This window comes from Macrotis lagotis, chromosome 8, assembly GCF_037893015.1.
Source record: "Macrotis lagotis isolate mMagLag1 chromosome 8, bilby.v1.9.chrom.fasta, whole genome shotgun sequence".
NCBI lineage: Eukaryota > Metazoa > Chordata > Mammalia > Peramelemorphia > Peramelidae > Macrotis > Macrotis lagotis.
In genome coordinates, this window is record NC_133665.1 from 180,170,541 (window position 1) to 180,193,643 (window position 23,103).

Here is a 23,103-nt window from a genome sequence, read left to right on the forward strand (position 1 = left end):
GTCAAAGGCTGCAGAGAAGTTAGGAAGGATGGGTACTGAGGAAAGGCCAATGGATTTGTCGACAAAGATCATTCTAGGAGGACCTTGGCTACGATAGAACATCCTCTTGATCAGTTTGGGCTCCTTCCCAGCAGTGGGAGCAGTGGCCACTCAGTATCAGAAATAACCAGACTACCCTTTGCTCCAGGTCCAGTCTTCTTTCCATTACAATGTCCTGAGAAGCAAAACCAATCTCAATCCTTGTTCATGCACCTGAGGGCCACTAGCATACCCAGCCTCCCTAAATCTTGTTTTTTAGCTAAGCAGCCTCAACCCTTGCACATCTCCCTCCTCCATGGGCATTCTAGGTGCTCTGGATGGCCACTATCCTTCCAAGATGTCACACACCATGGTTGACCAGGCTCTGGCCTGGCACAGGAGGAGCTAACCTCTCAAGGTGCAGCCCATGATTCTCTGATTTCTCTCAAACCTCCAGACATTTTTGGCTTCCCCAACTGCTACTTGAAAAAATAGACGGGTCTGCATTTGAATGTGAGGCTCTGCATTTTTATCTCAATAAATTTCATTGACAATGCAGTCTATCACTCTGCACCCATCCCAGTGGTTCCACCTAGCTTCTATGTCATCCTTCCATGGGTTTAATAGACAGGATTACATCCCTGGCTTCATCACTGATTCAGACTGAGTTCGATGGAAATAACATGGAAGATGTGAAATTGCAGCTTGGAGAGAGGGCAGGGCTGGCTCTCTGATAGATCTGCCTAGAGGTGATCGTGCCAACAGTGGCGTGAACCAGATCTCCAATGAAGACGCTGAAGAGAGAAGGGAATCGTATGGGAATGTCAGAACCAGTAGTTCGGAGAAGATAGATTGAGTGGAAGAGGCTAAGGAATAGACAGGTAGGAAGGGAGCTTACTTATGGGGACAAAGGCGGTCAGGAATATCCAACATGTTCAAGAGTAAAAGCATTTAGGGAGAGAAGAAAGGCCTTTGGGTTGGATTAAGGCTGCTGGTAACCTTGGAGGGAGGAGGTTCTGTAGCGTGGTGGGGATGGAGGTTGAGTGAGTGGGTGGCGATGACTCTTCGATGTGTGATCACTTGGCCAGGTTGGCAGGATGTTTCTTCAGTTGTGGTTGGGATAGATAACCTAGGTCCTGACTAGGATACCATGCCAGTCATTCTATGGTGGAGTTTCCCCAGCCTGGAATGCCCTTCATAAGCTGGCTAGGCCCACCCATCTTTTAGCTACCTTTAAGGATAGGTGTTCATTGGTTTGGTTCTGATCTTCCCTCCCATGTCTTGGGGGTCAGAGTGCATTCTTTGGTTACTAGCGTCTCCTTGGTCGTACACCCTTCTCAGCTGGTCCTCACCCAATAGGCATTGGATGGACCAACATTGAAAACCTTCCTGAATGGTAAGGCTCACCTGTGCCAGTGCTCCTCAAGCCCCACAGTCTAGGAGCTGGTAGAGCAGGCTACCTTTTGCCCAGTCTCTCCACCTCCAGCCCCTCTTCAATAATGGCCTTTCTTTCATGACATTTCCAGAATACAGTGGTAAAGTCCAGAATGTGTATTATTTTCTCTCCATGTGAACCCCTGACCAGGACAGAACTAGATGAAGGCTGGGATTCTGCCAAACTTGGTGGCTGTGGCTGTCGTTCTCTCTGCTATCTGGGAACATCAAGAACCCCAGCCTCCCCGTCTCCTTGTCTGGATGCCTGCTCCATCAGATCATGCCCAGTATCTCCACCCAAGTGCATCATAGGAGTAGGAGTCCACATCTTGTCGCTGCCTCTAAGATGGGGATTCTAAGAGCGTCCCCGACAGCCTGTATTTCACAGGATCAACTGCATTTATCTCATGTTAGTAAATCCAGGTCAGCGTGGACCATTTAATACCGATGGCCATAAATTCATGGAACGATAGTAATGGCGGCTTCTTATCCTTTGTTATGGAAGACCAAAACGACATCTCTTGGTGAGCGACAAGTTACAGTGGGTCTGATCCTGGCGGATCAGGTCAGTGCCACTCCGCCACAGGTCGGGTAGAACAGAATAACAATGATAGAGGGTTAGAGAACATTTACAGAGCATTTTAAAGCTTGCAAAGCCCTTTACAAATTTTATTTCATTTTATCCTGATGACAACCCTGGCAAGCAGGTGCTATTATAATGCTCAATTTATGTGTGGGGAAACCAAGGAAGACAGATTTAGTGGCTTGCCCTGGGTTACAAAGCCAATGTGTGTGAGGATGAATTTGAACTCAGGCTTTCCTGACTCCAGATGTGGTGCACTTGTCACCACCCCTTTTAGTGAACTGTCTTTTTCACACATGGATGACCTGTTGAGTTCATGTGTGTGTGTGGGGGGGTGTTGACCTTCACATCCCTGAAGGTGACAGGTCTTCCCACATTGAGGGTGCCCTTGTCCCCTGCAGGACTGTTACTGGAGTCAGGCTAGAAGCCTTTCCAGCGTGGCAAGGTCCCCTCCAGCGTGGCACTCCCTCCATTGACCTGGCTGCCTTTGGTTGTGGGGTGAGTCACTGCATTAGGATGCTGATGGCAAGGCTGGCAAGACGGCGGGGATACTTGGGGAATTCACTATTTTCATCACTTCACTCCCTCTTGTTTTTATCATAAAGGATGTTTTGTAGGTGGTCTGGTGGCTAGGACTGGAAGAAGTTCGACCCCCAAGTTCAAGTCTGACCGGGACCCTAGTTGAAAATGATGAGACTGCCCTCGGCCTCAGTTTCCCTGTCTCTGAAATGGGCGGTATCATCATCCCCCTCTCAACATGAGAGAATATTCGCCAGGCACCATGTGGGCTTTGGACCCTGTCTGAACAAATCCTAGCTGGGAATATGTTGTTCTTAGACGGGGAGGCCCACTCCAGCCAGGGTGGTTGCCACGGGAACAGTTGGGGGCTGAGCCGTAAGGGGGGGGGGCAGGCCCGGAGGAGGGGGGGGCTTGGAACCCCCAGCCTCTTAATAAAGGCTAACATTTCCAGGCGGCTGGCAGGGTGACAGGGAGCCTGACAGCTGGTACCTTTGATTTGACCATCAAGATTGGTAATGAAACCTGCCAGCTTTTGCGGGGGGGGGGGGGGGGGGCCAGGGGAGATGTGGGTGGGAACAGGTAAAGGCAGCTGTTTAGAGGGAATCTTAAGAAGGATTTAACATTCTCCTTCTCCAACTGGGGCTCCTAAACCTTCTTTTGTCAAGGACCTCCCAGGACAGGCCCCTCAAGTCTAGGGAGAAAATAAAAAACAGAATTACAAAGGAAACCAATTAGATTGAAATAGGGGTGTGTGTGTGTGTCTGTGATGTGTGTGTGGTATGTGTATTTTGTGTGGGTGCATGTGTTTGTGCTAAGAGTATGTGTTGTGAGTGTGGTGTGTATGAACCCCAAGTCCATGGGCCCAGAGCTTGTTTGGGGGGTGCTCCTCTTGGCAGCTGGGGGGGCAGGCCGGGGTCCTTTTGTCCCCAGGCTGTGCCTCCAGAAGGGGATTCCCTCCCCTCCCCTCCCCCTTGGCCTGGAATGTTTTCCCCTCCTGGGGGCCTGCAGGCTGGGCAGGAAGAGGGGGGGCAGGGCTGGGAATCGAATGGGATTTTCAAAAGAGGCTCAAGTGAGGGGGAGGGCCTGCTCTACCTCCTGGAACTCATCCCTTGAGCGAGCCCCTCTCCCTCCATCGCCCCTCCCCCTACAGGATTTTCCTCTAGCAGGGGCAGGACCCAAGCCCCCCCCCAGGAGCCCCCCCTCAGCCAGCCACCTCTGCTGCCATCCCACTAAGGGCCCCAGGCTCCCAAACCTCAGCCCACCCAGCGACACTGCCTCCCCCCAGAATTAAAAAAGGGTGGCAGGAACCCATCACACCCAGGGGGCACTTCAAAGAGAAGAGGAGGGGATGCCGGGACAAGGGGGAGCAGTTGGGGGGCACAGGACACTAGACAAACGCTTACTTTTGAATGTGGAAAACAGCCAAGTTAACAAAGGCAGCTGGGTAGGGAGGGCGGGCAGAGGGTGAGAACAGCAGCTTGCTTGGCTGGCTGGCAAACTGGGGGTGGGGGGCAGGGAGCAAGGAGGCCTCCCCTTCCTAAAAAGCAGCATCTCGGGGCCTCCCAATGAGCCAGTCTGACTAGGGGAGAATGGGGGGGCCAGGAGCCTGGGGGGAGCTCCCAGTGAGCCAGTCTGGATAGGGGCAAAGGCCCCTGGGGCCCCTGAGGGAATGCCAGCAGTTACAATGGGGGGGCAGAAGACACCAAACAGAATGAAAACCCACAGTCCCAACAGCTCTAAGAAGGATGAATAGATCGGGCTCCCTCACAGAGGATCAGGGGCTGACTGAGTCCTGGGGTGAGTGCGCCACCCAGGCCCCATCTGGCTGCTACCCACTTTTGTGGAGCTTTTCAAGAAGCCCAGGAAACACAAGGGAGCCCTTTGCCAGAAGTGGACCATGAAGGCCTAGTTTGTGGGGCCCCTCTAGGCATCTTCTCTGCTGGTCCCCAGAACCGGGGCCAACTTAAGGAAAGTCACTGCAGGTCCGGCCCGAGAGAGGAAAGAAAGTCAGTCATGGAGAAGGTGGGCCAGGATCAGCGCCATTTTATTCTCTATTTCTTTTTAAAAGAATAGAAAGATCTTGCAAGGGCTTTACAATTCAGCATAATTAGACAGTATGATGTACGGAATGGCAGCACTTTCCATTCATGCAGCTCAAACGATAAAGCTCACTACTCAAAGGAGACCCCGATCTGTGTCCCCCAGGCGTGGACCCACCATGGCCACTTCACTTCCTTGGTGAGATGGTGCCATGTTTTTCGTCTTCAATGTGAAAGTCATCTAAAGACCACTAAACGAATTCATCTTCCCTTCAACAAAATGATTCTGAAACTTAGACACAAAGAAGCATTTTAAGAAAGCATTGTAAGACGGCCCTGCAAACGTGGAAGCTTCCGAGTGGCTCAGCTACCTTTTTGCCTCCCCACACTGGAGTGAACTGGAGGAGGGCAATCCTGCAGTACAAAAATATTCTGAGAAGCTCCCATACACCTGAGATCTGTGGGCAAGGAAAAATGGGAAGGGACCAGGTAAACTGTGCCCCATTTACATGATTTCAATAGTGTCTCCCTTCCTTCACCAGTAAGATAACACTAAGTTTCAAAGTGGCTCTGCAAAATACAAATGCATTGACATTTGAAAAAATATGCAAGTTTCTGGGCATGCACAGTGTCTTGTTTTGGGGCAACCAGAGGCGGAACCTTTGATTTACATCAGGATGTTATCAGGGAGTAATTTGAAAAACACAACTACTGGCAAATGGAGAAGATGAGATCTTTATTTCTCTTTACTGTCCTTGATGAATATTTACAGACTTTTGGACACTGAAAAGATCTCAAATGTCACAAGTATTTGAAAAAGAAAACTCCCATCCCTACATTATATTACACAGAGGATGGGGTGGGATTTCAAGGCCACATCTGCTAGTGGACACTGGGGGTCTACCCAAGTGCCCCTCCCAAGGACCACAGAGAGCGGCAGGTGAAGGGTAGGCCCTTTGCCCTAAGGCCCATGGAACCTTAACAGCCAAGGAGAGAAACCACTGATGGGGCCAGGAGGCCTGGGCCCTCCCCATCTCCCCTGGCAGTTTCTCACTGCTGATGTCACCAGCTTCTACACCCCAAAGCCAAACAAGTTCAGTCTCTTTGGGCCTCGGAGGCCAGTTGGCTTGGCCTCCAAACTCTACAGTGATTAAGAGTTGGTTTACCAGCCTCAATAATTTAAGAAAAACTGGCTAAAAGCTCCAGGTTTTGCCCATCGCTTGTCCTACTCAATACAAGCCATCCCCAAGTGCTCTACCGACAATCCACCATCTCCTCCTACAGAATGAGATCTTTTCATTTGAAATGTTAAACTCTCAGATCATTCATTGATAATACCTCGCTTCTCGCTTCTCTTCTTTTCTCAGTATACTTTAACTCAGAATTCTAAAAACCTTATTCTCCAACCTCACACCGCCCCTCTCTTTCCTCCCCCCCCTTTGAAATCACATGAGATAAATATCATAGGAGTAGTTATAAACATTGATTTCCTTATGAAAACACAGAATCCTGGGCCCAGTTTACTCTCAAAGCACATCATTACAGGATGGTTATTGTCTAAAAAGATTCATTTTTAAAGTAAAAGGATGTAAGCTAGTCTGAGGGGCTGACAAATCACTCCTTGGATGGTCTTGGGGGAGGAGTTTATTATTCAGTAGACTAAATATGCAGGTCTACACACATGATGCTCATAGGATGGTTTTTTGAGGGGGAATCATTGTGGATTCTACAAAATTCTAACAGCTCTAGTCTGAGTGTAGAACAGCTTCCTTCTGAAGGTGTTCCACTCATCTGGATGGTCCCTCCCAACCAAATGCCTATCAATGCAGCCATGTGCTACTGAGGGGTTGGCTTGGGATGACAAGGGTTTCCTCCATAACCTGCCTCACCCCAACCTCACCCATCTGGACCGCCTGCAGATCCATGACCGATGAGTTTTTAAATCCAGCTCTCAAAATCCACAATCTCTTCACACTTCTGGCCAGGTCTTCAACATAACACCCTCAAACCTCCTGACGTTCTGTCAGTGTCAAAAAGATGGCTAGAGAGTGGTGGGAGAGTTCTGGGCAGGCAGACCCTCCCCTGCCAGTCGGACCCCGAGCCCCCAGGAGTGCCAGCTCCCACTGGACCTCCAGGAACCACTGAAGGAATGAATTTTTAGTCGTCTAAGGCTAGGAGTGAAACAGATCTAGGCAAGCTCTTCACTCAGACATGAGATCCTGTATCTATTTCTGAGCCAAGTCTTCTCTCTTACCGTGCCTGGAAGTCCGACAAAGAACTAAGCTGTACAAAAGCAAAGCTAATGTTGACATTGGGCACAGCACCTCCTCTCCTTTGCGGCTCAGGTTGTCCATTAAATGATGGTTTTTCTTACAAGATCTGAACTTTGCTTCACTGAAATACTAACAGAAAGTTCCTCTGAGATACACATTCTGAGAACAAATCCTACCATAACCCAGACTCATACCCACTCAGAGCAAGCTGGCTCTCTGACTGCATCGTCTTCCAACAACAGCAGCTCTGTTGGCAGAAGTGCTGCAGCCCCCAAGCCTTCCCCTCTGGCCTGGGGTCCTGGAGCAGGCAGGGTTTAAGGAGCAATGGTGGACTCTGCTCCTGAAATTCCCAATGGGACATGGCCCAAGAGGAAAGGCTTGAAGAGCCCATATTGAAGGAAGAAAGTGGGCTGCTCCATTACAAAAGAGATAACAGGGAGCAGACACCCTAATGGGATAGGGGGCAGCAGGAAGGAGACAAGAGGGAGGCTGGGATGCTGCCATTCCCTTCTCATCACCAACACCCCTGGATTCTCTTCCCTGGTCTTGAGGGAGCATTCACGAAGCAGGGTGGCCACCACAAGACCAGTCTGGACGCCAGCAGCTGTGTGGGTCTCAGAGGACAACGAGAGTCGAGCCTCCTTAAGAGACAGGCTCCACAGAAGACAACCTCTTCCTGAGGGACTGAAAAATCCAATGACTTTTCAAGACAAGCTAGGAAAGGGCCATGATCTCAAGACACATGTTAGTTCAGTCCTACTCAAATGCTGACATGGGGAAGGTGCCTTCCAGAAGTCTATGATGTAAAAGCATTTAGGCACCACCTGCGCCTCTGCCCAGACCTGGCCTCGGTGAGAGACTGGCATCTTTCCCTTCAACACCAACATCATTCAAATTCGCAGAGATGGTTTTCCTAGTTTACAAAGACCTTTTTTTGCTCTTCTAAAAATACATTAAGGAGGAAAAACCGAAAGGAAGAATGTCTTTCAGTGGGGGGAGGGAGGAAGGCCTGGCACCTGTATGAGGAACAAAAATTCTGGGAAAAATATATGCAAAGGAAGAAGAGAAGGTCCAGAGTTCAGACAGATGCGTGTGTCTGTAGACACGAACATGACCAACTGAGGAAGACACAGTAGCAGCCATCTTAAAAACATTGCCTGCAGGAACACTGGTTTCCAACACCATGGACAGAGTTCAGACTATGCAAATGCAGCCCTGCCTTTCTAACCGTCTGGGTCTGAATTAGGAATAGAAGGGGGGGGGGGGGGCAAGAGCAGGCAGGGAAGGGCACCAGTGAGATAAAAAGTTTTCAAGGATTAAGAGGATGAACTTTAAAAACCTTCCCAATATCATCTTTGAGTTGCAAGTGGGCAGGTGTGACTGAATTGGGGGAAGAAAGGAACATGGTGGGTAGAAAACAACAAATTTATATCCTTGTCATATAATGATAATCTATACTTCTGTTTAAATTAATTTAGAATAGAAAAAATAAGGAAAAACCTCAACAGTAAAGGGCTTAAAACTTATAAAGCCAAGGGCCAAGTAATATTTATAGGCCCAATTTGAGAGGAATCAATATATAATATTATTTTTAATAAACAAATTATATTTTTTCTATCCAAAGGGTAAAACATAACTATAATTTACATAAACAACTTCTATAAACAAATAAATGTACAAAATCAGAAAATCAAAACCATCACATGGTCCATTTCCTAGTTTGAATGAATTAGAAAGGCTCAGATTTAAGTAAAAGTAGTCAATTTAGACAAACATTCTAGATAACAACCTCATAATGGTCATTCTTTTATACTTCTGAATTAGGCTACATTCATTCACTCTCATGTATATTATTTTAAAAAACACACAGAGAGTAACTGTTCACGCTATTTGGCCATCAATCAACAGTCCAGCACCTTGGTTCCCCTGGGGACGAACCCAGGGACTCAAAGGCAGCAGAAAGCTCCGACCTCCCAGCAGACCCTGGCCACTGCTCTCAGTGTTTCCCTTCTCTGGGGTCGGTGAGACCTTGCGTAGTTGACTGCGTCAAAGTGGAGAGCCACAAGGACATGGCTGACTTTGCACTGGAGAGAGCTCCTCCAACAGACTGGCCTGAAATCGGAGGGGGAAATGGTCTTTATTTTGTGAGAAGAGAAAGCATTCACCAGTTGCCTGGATGTCAAAACTTCAGAGAGATGGAGGGGACCAGTGACAAAGGAAGAATCCACCCTTCCAGGCTGATGGTCAATCAGGGCTTCTTACTCTTTTGGGTAAAGGGTCCCTCAGGTAGTCTGGTGGAACCTATGGACCCCTTCTTAGAATAATGTCTTTAAATATTTGGAGGAACTGCTAAATGAAATTTAAGATTTCATTCAGAGGCTAGAAAAAAAATAAAGTGACATTTTCCCCCATCCAAATCCTCAGATTTTCCAGAAAAGCAGGTGAAGATACCATCTGTTAAATGACTAGAAATGACTAATATCAATAATAATGATGAAAAAAAACAAGGATAATTTCCAATTTCAAAATAGCCACATTTCATAAGCTACTAAAGACCAGGAAGTGGTTAACTAATTTCTCCGCCAAAGACTTTTAAGAACCTTACTTCCTTTGTTGTCTAATCTCCCCCAGCAATGGTTGAGCTCCACAAGGGACTGACAGTCTCTGGGACACAAAGCGTCCTGTCAGGACACATAATGACTGTCCCTGGGTTTGCGGCACGAAGCCGTCTGTTGGATTTGGCTGATTCTAAGCAGGGAGCCGGTCCCTAATGAGCCGTCTCAGCTCGGGCCCATGTGCCAGCACAGCCTGTTCTCGACCTCCTGGGGCGCCAGGGAACAAAGGGAGGTGGGCACTGAGGAAGCTCGGGCTCAGCAGCAGCTCCAAGAGTGAGCTGATCCTCGGGGTTCTGGGTAGTCCAGGACTCTAACCTGGAGCCTTCAGGAGAGGGAGGAGATTCAAAGGGCTTGAATTGCTAGTTCCAAACAGGATGGCCCAGGAATCACAGCTCAAGTAGTGGCCCCTACTTTACACGATGTTCTCTGGAAAAACTGATGGTCAGGTATAGGGCATACTGGTGATGGAAAGCTCCATGACAGAGAATCATTGAAGGCGGAGGAGGGGGAGAGCCAACTTCTTCATTTTACAGAAGAGGAAAATGAGGCTCAAGAGAGCCAGGGGTGGGTGGCTAGGTGGCGCAGTGGATAGAGCACCGGCCCTGGAGTCAGGAGGACCTGAGTTCAAATCCAGCCTCAGACACTTAATAATTACCTAGCTGTGTGGCCTTGGGCAAGTCACTTAACCCCACTGCCTTGCAAAAAAAATAAGAGAGACCGAGCTGGGGTCAGTGATGAAGTAGGACAAATTTGAATAAAGGAAAGGAGGTAGATTTTGGGGAACAACATGAACATTAACTGGTAAAAGCAAAACAGCTTCCCTTTCTCTAAAAATAAAGACATGGGGAGTTGTGGAAGCATGGGCCTGCCCAACAATCACTCTTTCCTGTGAGTTGGGGTCGCTCCTGCCACAGACAAACTAAATTTGTCACTGAAAATGACTTTAGGGACCTGGGGCTTTTGTACCAGTGGTGCACCTTACCCACAGCTTTTCCAGTTTGCACAACATTCCTGCTGGTCGTGGCCATGGCGTTTCCAATCTTTTTGCCACGTTCACTATTCTGGACAGAGCTGGAGAGGAGAAGGTAGAACTGGTAAGGGTTGCCAGACAGCCATCACTCACCTGCTACAACCATACAGAGGGAGAGGATACAGCCCCAACAGGCTCACAGGAAGCATGGTCCCCCTAGGAAGCCCACCTGGGAGCAGGGGGCTTATTAGTCCCCTTTTGCAGATGTGGACAGTAAGTCTCTGGGAGGCTGGTCAGGCCCACAGCTAAAAGGTGGCTCCAGTTCTCCTCCCATCTGTTGGATAAAGTTCCTTCTTCAAAATGAGTTTTCACCCATTCCCTGAGGGACTAAGGCAGGAAGAATTTGCCCAGCAGTCCTGGAGAACAGTTCCCAACACTGCCCACTGGGTCTCTCCAGTTAAAGCTGGAGGCCCCCCTGGAGTCTTTCAAAGGATTTACATGACTGGCTGATTGTCTGCTGAGCATGGTCCAGAGTGGTACTTACTGGGAGAATCTCAGCTTCACGTCTGACACCGAGTACTGGCCCTGGAAGGGATGGCTGCAAAACAAGGGGGCACAATTTTGACCTCTCCATCTCTTCAGCCTCTGCTGCCAGGCTTTGGGGCCCTGCCTTCTGGGCTTGGTCAGTTAACAAGCAGAGAATGGCAAGTGCAACTGCCCAGAGAGGGGCTGGGGGTGTAACTAGAGTTGTGGGGAACCAGAAAAGGCTTCATGTAGGGAGGGGCCCAGGGGCCAGACCCTGAAAATTTAAATCGCCCCCAGTGTGCCAATCAATGGGCCAACTCATTTTATCAATACCTTGCTGGATCCTTACAACTACCTGGGGAGGTCACTGCTGCTGAGGAGGGTGAAGGAAATAGAACTGAAGTGACTTGTTCATCTGGGGAAGGGTCTGAGGCTGGATTTGAATTTGGGATTCCGGGGCCACAGACCTTGGTGCTCTGCCCCTCAGCACCAGCTTGGGGGTTTCCCCTTAGCCCAGGGGAAGGAGGCCTTCATCACACTGGGAGGCAGGGGCAAACTCATGAGACAAAATGGGCAGAGCGGCCAGACTCCTCCATGTGAAACAGTGCCCTTCTCAGACTCTGTTCCCCACCCTTCTTACTTCGGGTTGATCTCTGCCAGAGCTGGGTGTCGGTTACTGTTCCAGACCCTGTAATTGTGGGTATTCTTCCAGGCTGCTACGAAGGTTGTCCCATAGTCTGATAACATCTTCTCATTCTCTGCCAAGCAAACCCCGGGTTCAGGTTCAAGGTTCCAGCCAGGGAGGTGGCATGGCACCCCAGAACCACTCCCCCCCCCCCACCCCCCAAGGTTCTCCTTCCAAAGTTAACAGCTGGGCTCCTGCCCAGCTCTGATCCAGACCCCATCTGGACTCCTAATCCTGACAAGACTCCTCAGGAACCTGAGGTTGAACCAGGGTTCCCCCACCTAGGAGCCAACATGGCTAAGGTTCAGGGGAGGTGATTGGCACTTCAGGCCTAAACCTTCAATTCCATTTTGGAGCTGTCCAGTGCCCCCCTCACTGGAAGCCCAGAAGGCCTGCCATTTACTGAAGGTACCAAGGGAGTGGGTCCCTTGCTATAGCCTTGAAAGCAGGAGGAGGTGGCTCAGATTTCAGTGTGTGGCTGAAGGTTTGAAGTCTCTCTTCTTCAATTCATTCACTAGGATAAATGTCCTCTTTTAATCTAATTCCATCACCAACAGCCCAAATGTTAAGGCAATTAATTATTAAGAAAAAGCAATGGCTTCTCATGAGGCCATGTGGCTAGATGAGAAGAATTCATGCAGGAATCTAAGGCTGTATATTTTATTTTGCCAGAATTATTGATCCCATGTCACTCAACTGACCTTTTGTGCCTCAGTTTCCTCAACAAGAAAATTGAACCTATAATAAGAAGCTCGGAGAAAAGAATGTCTTCCTCTTCTGCAGGTGGAAGGACTTGGCAGCACCACAAGATTCTGAGCATTCCAGCTGGGGTTCAGATCCAGGGTCTTGGGCTCTAAGTCCTACATGCCCATTTATACAGACCACTGAAAACAGAAAACTAGGAAGGGAAATTTGAGAAATTTCAAAGAGTGATACAGTGAAACTCCAAGAAGCAGAGCTAGGTGAGTCCTGAAGGCTGAGGACACCCATCTCAGGTGCAAGAAATGTCCCAGGAAGCCTCTGGGAGAACTCCAATATTCCCCAAGAGGCATGTAAAGCAGTCTCTCTCGTATGCTAAGACATCTTCACTGTCCAGAGAGGAATGTCTGAACTATGGTTTATTTTTTTGGCTTTTTTATTTTTGCCTCATTTTTTGCTTTATTTTTATCATTTATATGTAATCCTATATCTTGATGTAATATAGTTTAATTCTATATAATTGATATGATTTAATTATAATAAATATTTTTATTATTTTTAAAAAATATTTATTATGCTTGGCTTTATTTCAAACTAGACAGAGTCATCAGAGGGGCCTGGCTTGTTTATAGGTTCAAGCTCAGTTTTGCAGGCTTGCTCTCTGTCCTCTCTGCCAGGGCCTCCAACACAGGCCCTCTGGCCTGCTGGATCCTTACCTGCCTGCAGGGAGGCGGCAAGCAGAGCATGGACATAGACTGCAAACTGGGCCCGGATCCACTCGTCTCCTCCCTCCCAGCCTGTCCCGTCCAGGAACACGTCATCCCTGTTTTCGGTCACATGCTTCACCAAATCATCGGCGAATCTCAGGTCCGCTGTAGTTGGGCTCAGGATCTTCCTCAGTTCTGGGTCATGGATGTGAATGACCGCTTCTTCCACCTATGAGGTACATACATGTGCATCATCATTTGGGGAGGTCATGCACTGCAGAACTGAAACAAGAATCCAAAACAGAGGTTCTTGTTCTGGGATCCATGAACTCCCAGAAAACTGCATCCACGTTTTCATGCTGTCTAACTGAAATTGAGTCTTAAATACATGATTCTCAGAAGGGGTCCCTGACCCAGAAAAGGTGAGGAAAAGCTCCCAGGTTCATGTAGGGTCCCAGAGGCCCAGAGAGCTTATGGAGCATACAAGTGCTAAGTGAAGAGAGATTGAACTTGGGGTTATGACGCCAAAGTCCCCCAGCAGCACACTGCCTCCCAAATAAGGAAGGCCAGCCTTTCAATAAAAATTCACAATATCTCTACATTAAAGTAAAAAAAATTCTCTAACTTCTAAACTCACCCTAATTTTTACTGAACCCCCAAACTGCCTATCTTATAGTGGCCCCCCAAAAACCTACCCACAATTATTTCCACATAACCAATGAGTTACAGCTTATCATTGAGGTAACACACAATAAACATGAATATTACTTTCTTGCTTGTCTAATTTTGAAAAACTTGGTTTTGGCAAAGATCATTTCTAGTTAAAAACACACATGGTTTAAAAAGGTAGAAGCAAGAAAGGAAGTGATCATCTTTATTTCCATGGCTTCTGAGTCACAAGGACATTTGTCTTCTGCCCATGCAACCCCCATTTCTTTGTTCTGCTCCCCACACTCAAGGCATACATACTTCCACGATGGCATCACTGAGGTGTTTCTGTTGCCGAAAAAGAATGTTGGTTGCCCCAGCCACAAATCCTCGCACGGTCACATCAGAGAGAAGGTGATGCTGCTGTAGTGCCATGTATGGCAAACAGAGATAGCCCTGGGCAGGAAAAGAAACAGGACAAGGCCAACTTGAAGGAATGAAGAGAGGGAGCATCTCCCTCCTTCATCACTCAGCAGCTGGAACGGAGCCCTGAGGAAGCCACCTGGAAGCCATGAAAGGCTCCTTCAGGAGCCACCTCAAGGCTCAACTTCCTCCTCTCTGGCAGGGGTCGGGGGCTACAAATATATGAGACTCTTCCAATATGATGCTTCTACTAGATTCCACTGAGAAACGTAGGAGGTGTGAAAATCAAAGAAACCAGGGCCAATTTTAAAAGTCCTGCAGGTGGCCACTCTCTGGGGATATTGGTGACTGAATTGAGGCTGTTTTCTAATGGGCCCCTTTCAGGGGATGAGCTACAAGAATGGATCTGGGACAGCCAGCCAGTTAATAACAAATAGTACATATCACCTGTCTGTCAGACACTGAATACCAAAGAAGGTCAGAGATAGAGCCTATGGCTAAATTAAAGGGGCTGAGAAAGGTTTATTACAGAAAGTGGGATTTGGGGACTTGAAGGAAGTCAAGAAGATAGAAAAGAGGGACAATGTTCCAGGTCTGGAGCCAGGAGGGAGTATATGTTGGGAAGATGTGGCAAGGCTGGAAGGAGGGAGAGGGTTAGATTATGTAGGGCTCTGAATGTCAAGACAAGCATTTGATATTTAGATGTGACTGGGAGCCAGTTTAGTGTTTATTGACTAGGGGCATTATGTGGCAGCCAAACCTACCATCGGCTACAACAATGGTTCAGGAAGGAGGTCATGAGGGTTTGTACCGGGGGTGGCAGAATCAAAGGAGAGACAATATCTGAGGGATGTAGACTTTGACAACAACTCAGATATGTGGTCAGAGGGGTGGTAGTGAGGAATCTTGGATGACTCCCAGGTGGTGAATCTGAGAGACTGGAGGATGGTGTTGGCCTCTACAGGAATAGGGAAGGGGATGGTTTAGGGGGAAAGAGTGAGTTCCATTTTGGATGTGATCAGTTAGAGATGTCCACTGGTCATCTGGCTAGAGATGTCTGAAACACTGCAGATGAGGGATTTGAGGTCCATAGTGATGTCAGGGTGGGAGGGGCAGATCTGAGAAAAAGACAAAAGTTGAATCCATGGAGCTCACCAGGTGAAGTGGTCTAGAGCGATAAGGCCCAGAGAGACATCCAAAGTTAGTGGTAAATACATCAAAGTTGATGAAGAGGGAAGAGTCAGATGGGAGCACCAGGAGAGAGTAGCCAACAGAGAAGGAGGATCCATTGTGTCAGAGGCTGCTGAGAAGTCCATCCAGAAGGACACTGGATTTGGCCACTTTGGAGAGACTTTGCAAAGGACCCTTCTACTCCAGATACTGTTTGTTACTGCACTTCAACAGACTCTATAGCCTGATGGCACTGGGGGTAGGGTCAGATCTAAGGAGGAAGGGGCATGGTTCCTTCTGGCCTTCCCTTCTCTGGGGGTTGCGAGTCAGTCCCAGTCCTCAACAACAGGCTCCGCTAGAGAAAGAAGCAACAGAATCAAGACTGACTCACACCCAGAGAGGCCTGTTTCCAATAGAGCAGATGCTATTATGATGAATAAACTACAAATCTATTTGAAAGCATCCCTGAATTCACTCACAATCTTTTGAGGGGGGAGGAAGGTTGGGCTTTTTTCTTCTTAATGTTAAGAGGTTCACACAGGTTGGAAAAAAGGTTGGAAGCTCTGGTTTACCAAGCCCACTTTACCAGTCTTGGTCAAAGGCCTTTCCAGATATTAAGATTTGGAGACAGGTGAACATACAGGACGAGTGCCCTCTCCAACTGAATGAGGCATCCAGAAGATAAGGGATCAGCACATGGTCACACAGCTAATGTGTGTTGGAAGCTGTGGAATGTTAAGTTCTTAGATTTAAAGGAACCTCAGAGGTCATCATGAAGAAATGAAGACCTAAAAACAGTTCAGTGACTTCTCCAGGGTCACACAGCCAAGCAAGCATGAAGCAGGACTGGAATCCAGGCTTCCTCTTTTGTCAGTCAGTCATCAAGCACTTAGTAAGCACCTACTATATGCCAGATGCTGCTGGGGGAACAAAAAGAGGCAAAGGACAGTCCCTGTCCTCATGGAGTGCCCACTCTCTCTGATGGAGGAAAGAAGACATTAACAAACACCACACACAAGTTGGGACTGGAAGATGCTGGGGAAGCTGAGGTGAAAATGAGTTCCAAGATCATTGGGGGTGTGCAGGCAGCCCCTGAGAAGAGTGAGAACCAAGCTATAGGATCAAAGAGTATGGGAGGGAGAGGAGTGGGAGCAGGTATGAGAAAACTGGCAGGGGAGGTCTGGGACAGAAAGCAGACCCCTGGATTAGATCCCACTGCTATCACTGGGAGTTACTGGAGTTTCCCAAGCAGGAAGGTGACATCTTTTTGGATATTGAGACACAATCAAATTACATTTTAGAGTTCAGCTGTAAACTTCTCATTACTTGAAACAGTCATGTATTTTAAATTCTAAGGTAAAACCTTGCCCTTCTGTTTCTAATTAATGAGTCTCTTATCTCCTCTTCCATGGACCAGGAGGCTTCTTATTGAGATCAATTGACAGGAAAAATCTGCCCTCCACCCAACTCTGTCTTCCTCAGCTCTCCTTTCATCCTCTTCTCTTCTTGCATATTCCAGGAGGATTAAGCTAACCTGATTAATCTTGGTTCTGGCTAAGGGAAAGTCCGCTTGAGCTTGAGCTTCTGAATGAGAACAAGGCCCATAGATTCTTCAATACCCGGCCCACTGTTAGTCAAATTCCAGCAATCAAATCTTGGGTTAAAGAAATCCAGCTTTGGCTAGCCACAGGAAATGGAATGCTCCTCTAGCTATTAATTAAAAATGAAAGAGTAGAAAGACTGCTAACCCTCAGCTGGAAAGGTCGGGTCTCCAAAAGACAAAGGCAAAGGTAAAGGTATAGGAAGCTAGATACTTGCTCTTTGTGATAATGGGACCAAGCTGAAGTTACACATTATATGAATGATAATTAAACAAGGTCTGGCTCTCCCTTTTCATTCTCACCCTCAACACTCCCTTGGCTTAGGTTGTAAACCTGGGGCAGCTGGGTTCCTCCGTCAGATACAACTGCCTATATTGTCTGGGGCCTTGACTGGATGATCTGGAAGAAGGCGTCCTTGGAGGTGTCAATTATTACAAGGGATCTGTGTTCAACCCATAGTCATTAAAAGACCATTTAGATTACTTTTAGTCTCCCATAAATTCTTTTTCTGAAACGATTTTGTTAGAAATAGAAGTTAGTTAAGGGCTCCATCCGTTTCAAAAATAGTAGTAGTAGCTTTTAAAAATATATCTGAAAATAGCTTTTTGTTTTGCAACCAACTGAAAAGTAGATAAGTTTAGCTGATCTTAAAAAGACATGAAACTGCAGTCAACTTCTAAGTGAGGCATTGCTCTATCACCAGGTATATCAGGGCCAGCAGCCGGGAGGTCCTTCTGGATGCTCTCATGCCCAAGGTCATACCTGCTCTCCTCCTTTTTCCTCTGGGATACTCTTCTTTTGAAACTCGAACATAGAGAGATGCCCACACCTAAGGTGAATTCTGGTAAGGATGATCGTGGTTAGCCCAGCTTCTCACGCCATTCCTATCAATGGCGATGTATCCCGACAAAGACACAAATGGTGCTGTCCCCACCTTTGAGGAGCTCCCTTTCTAACACAGACAGCATGCAACTGGGTTTGAGTTGAATTGAAGGAAAAGGAGGATTCTAAAGGTGGAGGGGGAAAAAAGGAGGAAGCAAGCCCTAGTGGGCAGAGCAGGGGCAAAGGGAGGGGATGGGAGGCAGGAGATGAAGGTCCAGTGTGGCTGTCCTCCAGAGAGCAGGCTGGGAGGGAACAAGGAAGGGCTGAGTTAGCTGCCAAACAAAGGAATGGGTGGTAAAAGTCCCAGGAACTGCTCAAGGTCAATGTGGGAGTGGTTCAGTGGGACATGTGCCTCTTGGCACGTATGTGAAGGGGAGACTTGAGGCAGGAGGTGGGGGGCTTTGAATTAAGGCTGTGGTCTGTGGGGTAAGAGGTGCTGAAGACTGGCAACTGACTAGAGGCAAGGAGGAAGGGCAAGTGAGAGTTGGGGCTGACTCCAAGGCCACAGATGTCAGGGTCTGGACAGGATGCCCTCCACAGGAGGAAGATGTTGGTGAGTTCAGTTTGCAGTGTTGCATGAATGTGCATCCCCTCCAGTCTGTCCAAACAGTTGATGATGGGAGCCTGAAGATCTGGGAGTCTCCTGACAGATATGCCCACCCTCCTCGGGGGCAGAGGGAGCCCACAATATTACCAATCAATTTTGCAGATGAAGAAAGTGCAATTCAGATAAATGGTTTGGTCTCTCTGGACTGTGGACCATTGGCCTGCCCCAAATAAGCTTGGGGCTCTCTCCCCACTTCCTAACCTTCTGGCCTGTTCAGGCTTCTGGTGGGAGTCTGACCTCGGGCAGGCCCTGGGCTCTGCCCTGAGGAACCTTGCTCACACAAGGAGCCTGTCAACTATGGAACAGAGAATGAATGACCACAGTGATGTAAACACTGAGGACTAGAGCAGGAGGTGGTGGCATGGACCCGGGCCCTCTCCTGGTCGAAGGCCCTGTCCCGGTGACCTTGCACTCATGGCTGAGGGTCTTCATGGAGTTTATACACAGGATTAATAGGAGTCAGCATTTGTATGGATCTTATTAACTCAGAAACCAGAGGGTGGCCAGGGAGCTGCTGGGATGATCCAAGCTCTGAAGAAGAGTCCTCGAGGACCCTTACTGTAGGCCAACAAGCTGGACAAATTCCTCTTGGGAATGTGGGTCATGAGAACCCCAGGAGCTCCCCACTCAAGGCCATGGCCTTTGGAGGCAGACTGTCGAGGTCGTCTCAGACATCCCCGAAGACACCAAAGGGATGCTCTTGGTTTTGCCCTAGCGGCGCATGCTGAAGGCTGGGCTATCCTGAAAGACACTATGTTAGAGCAAGCATTTGTCTGAATACTTGCAGCCAGTTCAAAAGAACAACATGGGCAGGGCTTAGCCTGGGCAGCTTCTAGTTATTTTTGTGGGCATGGTCCCACTGTAATACCACCAGAAGTTTTCCTTTTCAACATCTAATTTAGAAAAATCCTTCATTTTAATGGTTAAAAAGTGACTTCTGATGAACCCCACTTAAAGTAGGCTTCCCACCCCACACAGCCTTCTCCCCACATACCCCCACCCTATCTCTTGCTCAGGACTCCCTGTGCTGGGTCAGCTCTCCGTCCCCAGGACTCCAGCTTCCACATCCATCCAGGCGGTCTCCTCCAGTCAAATGGAAGATGCTGGAAGGCAGAGGGCCACCCTGTGACGACTCGTTCCTTCACCATCTCCATGTCTGACGCCTCCTCCACTGGCACTGGCTGCCTCCTGGACCCCCAGGCTTTCTAATGTTTGTGCAGTGCTTTGTACATGGCTAGTCCTCTTGGATACCTGTCTTGGAGGAGGGCCTCAGTGCACAGAGTTGGCTGTTTATCCTTCTGAATCACCAGGGCCCAGGACATTTAACTACCCCTAGCCACAAGGTCAGACATATAGCACATGTCCAATAAATGTAGGTGGCTTTATCTGAATTTAATAGCTGTGGCTGAATTGCACCTGCTGATATCTTTGCTTAGAAAGGCTTTTTATCTTTCTCAATTTTAGTTATCTGAAGCAAAATGGATCTTCTGTTCCCTCTCATCAAAAATGTACAGGTCAAGTTCTTGAAGCCTGGGGCATGGGTGGGCAGGTAGAACAACAGGCTGACCCACTGGCTCCTCCCACTGTGGAGGGGCCCCAAGGCTGCAGGATCAGACCAGACTCTTCCTGCCCATGGCCAAAGACTGCTTCTGGCAGAACTCTGTCCATGCCTGTTCCTGGGATCCAAAATCCCTGCCTGCCTAAGAGCACGCCCTGCTCCCCAGTCACCACAGTCATGCACCCCCCACCCCAGGTCCTGCCAGTCACCAGCCTCTTCTACCACCCATAGCTCTCCCAGAAAACAATCCTCTCCTGGCTTGGCTTCCCTTCTCTCCTTGCTCTTCAGGGTCTCTTTGAGACTCCCCCTCCACTCCTTCTCAGTATGGGTCCCTTGGTCCTCTTAGGTCCTGGAGGCTGGCCATCCTCTTACTGACCACCGGGCATTCTCATGGAGATCAGCACTTGACTGTCTCCTTTTCCATCTTTCTTCCACAAGGTGAGGATGTCCTGACCACTCAGGCACACAGTAGGGTCTTCCTGACTGATGACAAAGATTAGATGGGGCCCAGTTGGGGGGCCTGTGGTCCAAAGGGGCTTGTGACATGGAGCAACACTTGGTCTAGAACCTGGTGACCCCATGTCCATGGTGGCTCGGCCTCCCTAGGACAGAGATGATAGGCAAGGGTCCCAGGCTGGTTCAATTCCTAAGGAGGCAATGCTGCTGAAAGCATGAGGGCTCTGTTTTCTCAAAGGGCTGAAGAGTTGAAGCCCTGTCTCACTTTTGGGGCCAAGAATCTGTCTTATACTCCATCAAGTATAAAGTTAACTTCCATTTGGATGGTGGCATTTTTGATTGGGAAAAGCTTTTATGATGGATACTCTTGTTGTAAAAACAGCCTTCATTATGATTTTTATTTTTTAAAGAGTAAGCAGACTTCTCAGCACATCCCCCAACCCCACGTCATACACAGTAGGTAATCAATTAATGCTTATTAATTAAAAATGAAAAGCCAGTAGACTATAATGTTTCTATAGAAGGAATTAAAATAGCAAAAACGATAATGTAGATTCTAAAATTTCTAAGGAAATGGTTGGATGGTTGTGGAGCAAGGATGCAGAGAGATTAACCAAAATTAAATCAGCTGCTTAAGCCTGGCCCAAACCAAAAGAAGCAGCTCCATGGGACAAACTGCTGGGTTCTGAGCTGGGCTCTCCAAGGGCTACTCTATGTTACGGTGTTCACGGAAAGCCCATCCACTCCCTGGGCAAGACTATTTTGGGGCAGCTGCCTGGAGGCCACTCCCAGCCAAGGTGAAACCTCCCAAGGTCCTGTCTCCCAGGCTCCTGCGGTCTCCTCTCCCCTAGACCACCAACTGTCCCAGACCATTATTCAGCACAGAGCACCAGCCTGAGTATTGGGAAATACTCAACAAAGCGATTTTGTAGAGTGTAAACCCCAAAGTGGGTTTCCAAGGGCCATTTACTTGGGAAAGAATTTCCTTACTGGCCTGGCTGGAATGAACCAGACAGAAGAGCATCCAGGGAGTGAGAGGGAAGAGACCCAGGGTGCCAAGGTCAGGGACCCCTCCCTTCTTCTTGCCCTAAGCTCAACTTCACATTTTGCAATGTACAGTGGAGAGTCATGATAAATGAGCAAGATGGACACAAGGGAATTTCTCAGAACCATTCTTATCCAACATGGACTGGAGAGCTTCAACTTGGGGGTATTCAGGTAAGTCACCAACCTAGTAAGTCACCAATCTAGTAAGCGCTCAGCAAGCTGGCGTGTCTTCAGAGTCTGTTCCAAGGCTTGGAGCCCCTGGCGCAGCCCCTGAGAGGCCACCTGACTATAGCTGGCACCTTCATGGGGGCCCAGCTTCCCAGCAGCCCTCACAAAATGGAGAAGGCGGAGTGTGCTCAGGGGCTGACCACACAAGGCTAATGCTACGGACCTCAGTACATGTGGAGGGTGAAGGTGGGTGAAGTCCGATACTTGCTGCCTGGCCTGAGGCTCCACTAGGCTCCTCCCAACAGTGCTGGGCAGAAGGAGCAGATGAGGAAACTGATTCTGGGAAAGACTGAGCTGCTTGCCCAGGGCCCCCAGTCAATTAAGTCTCCAGCCACCAAGCCCCTTCATTTATCCAGGAAATCAAAGCCTGGATGCCTCTTGTCACCTTCATGTCTGAATTCCTAATCTCTTTGGAGTCTCAAGAGCTCTTGGTCTGTTGGTCACAGCTATGAGTTCTGGCTATGGGCACCAGACCAGTTATCACCACCTTCTACAGAACAGGCTATGATTTTCACATAATGGTGAAGGCACATAAAGATGAAATAAAAAGAGTTGAGGTCATACTTGCCTAGCTGAAGGTGCTCTCAGACCAGAAAAAGCTCATTTGTGGTATTTCTCAAGGGACTAGATTGTGAACTTTAGGAACCTTACCTTGGTGAAGATGGCCAAGGGCATGCCATATTGGTCCTCTTCCAAACCAGAGATGAGTCCTGGAACGAACACCGTCTGCCCCAAGTTAGCTTGAGGCTGTACAGTAATGGGAGGGCTCTCTGAGGGACAATGGTCCCTGGGAAGGAAATTTATCTGTTTAGGTTCCACCTGCTCCTTTTCTTTCCCGCTAGTGCCGTCCAAGATGCCAGGGTCCAGGGTACCCCATTCATTTTCTGACATCTCGGGGGTCGGGTGCACAGGATGTCTACCAGGCTGTCCAGGGCCATTGGCTGCTTGTGTGTTGCTGACCTCTTCGGTGGTTTGGGACAGAATCCCATCTGCCTTTGGGGCAGCATCCCCTCTGTGGTTCCCAGACACTTTTTTCTTGCACATTGCTGAATTTGTACTTGAAATGTCAGAAGCGGATCCAGAGACACAGTCATTGGCAGGAGGAGTGTCATGATGAAGCCCAGCATCCTCAGAGAGGCTCTTCCGGGGCCTGTACTGGGAGCAGTCCCGGAGGCCATGTTCGATCATGCCTGCAGTGGACAAGTGACCAAACAAGTGGGGTTCAAAAAAGACATGGGAAAGACAAGAGGAAATGTGAAGGCCCAATCAACTCTCACTGTGAACACTGCCAACTTTCAAAAACAAAGATGTAGAAAAAAATTCAGTTTGAAAATAGAAATAATCTCGAAAGGGAAATAAATGTCATATTAAAATGACAAAAAATAAACAATTTAGCCAATGCGTTTTTTTCAATAC

General features: G+C 48.3%; 1 protein-coding gene across 4 annotated transcripts in view; it reads right to left on the reverse strand.

Moving 5' to 3' along the window:
- Positions 1-4,568: 4,568 nt before the first annotated feature.
- Positions 4,569-23,103, reverse strand: part of AVL9 (AVL9 cell migration associated) — a 63,629-nt gene continuing 45,094 nt past the window's right edge. For 2 of the 4 annotated variants that reach the window (XM_074198953.1, XM_074198952.1), the window contains 7 exons: positions 22,339-22,877; positions 14,037-14,171; positions 13,077-13,296; positions 11,617-11,734; positions 10,996-11,049; positions 10,464-10,552; positions 4,569-8,978 (listed from right to left, as the gene is read on the reverse strand). In XM_074198953.1, coding sequence (XP_074055054.1) covers positions 8,863-8,978; positions 10,464-10,552; positions 10,996-11,049; positions 11,617-11,734; positions 13,077-13,296; positions 14,037-14,171; positions 22,339-22,877 — 1,271 coding nt within the window. In that variant the 3' untranslated portion in view covers positions 4,569-8,862. The remainder of the gene's footprint in view (positions 8,979-10,463; positions 10,553-10,995; positions 11,050-11,616; positions 11,735-13,076; positions 13,297-14,036; positions 14,172-22,338; positions 22,878-23,103) is intronic. The other 2 variants (XR_012471049.1, XM_074198954.1) reach the window with 2 other exon arrangements.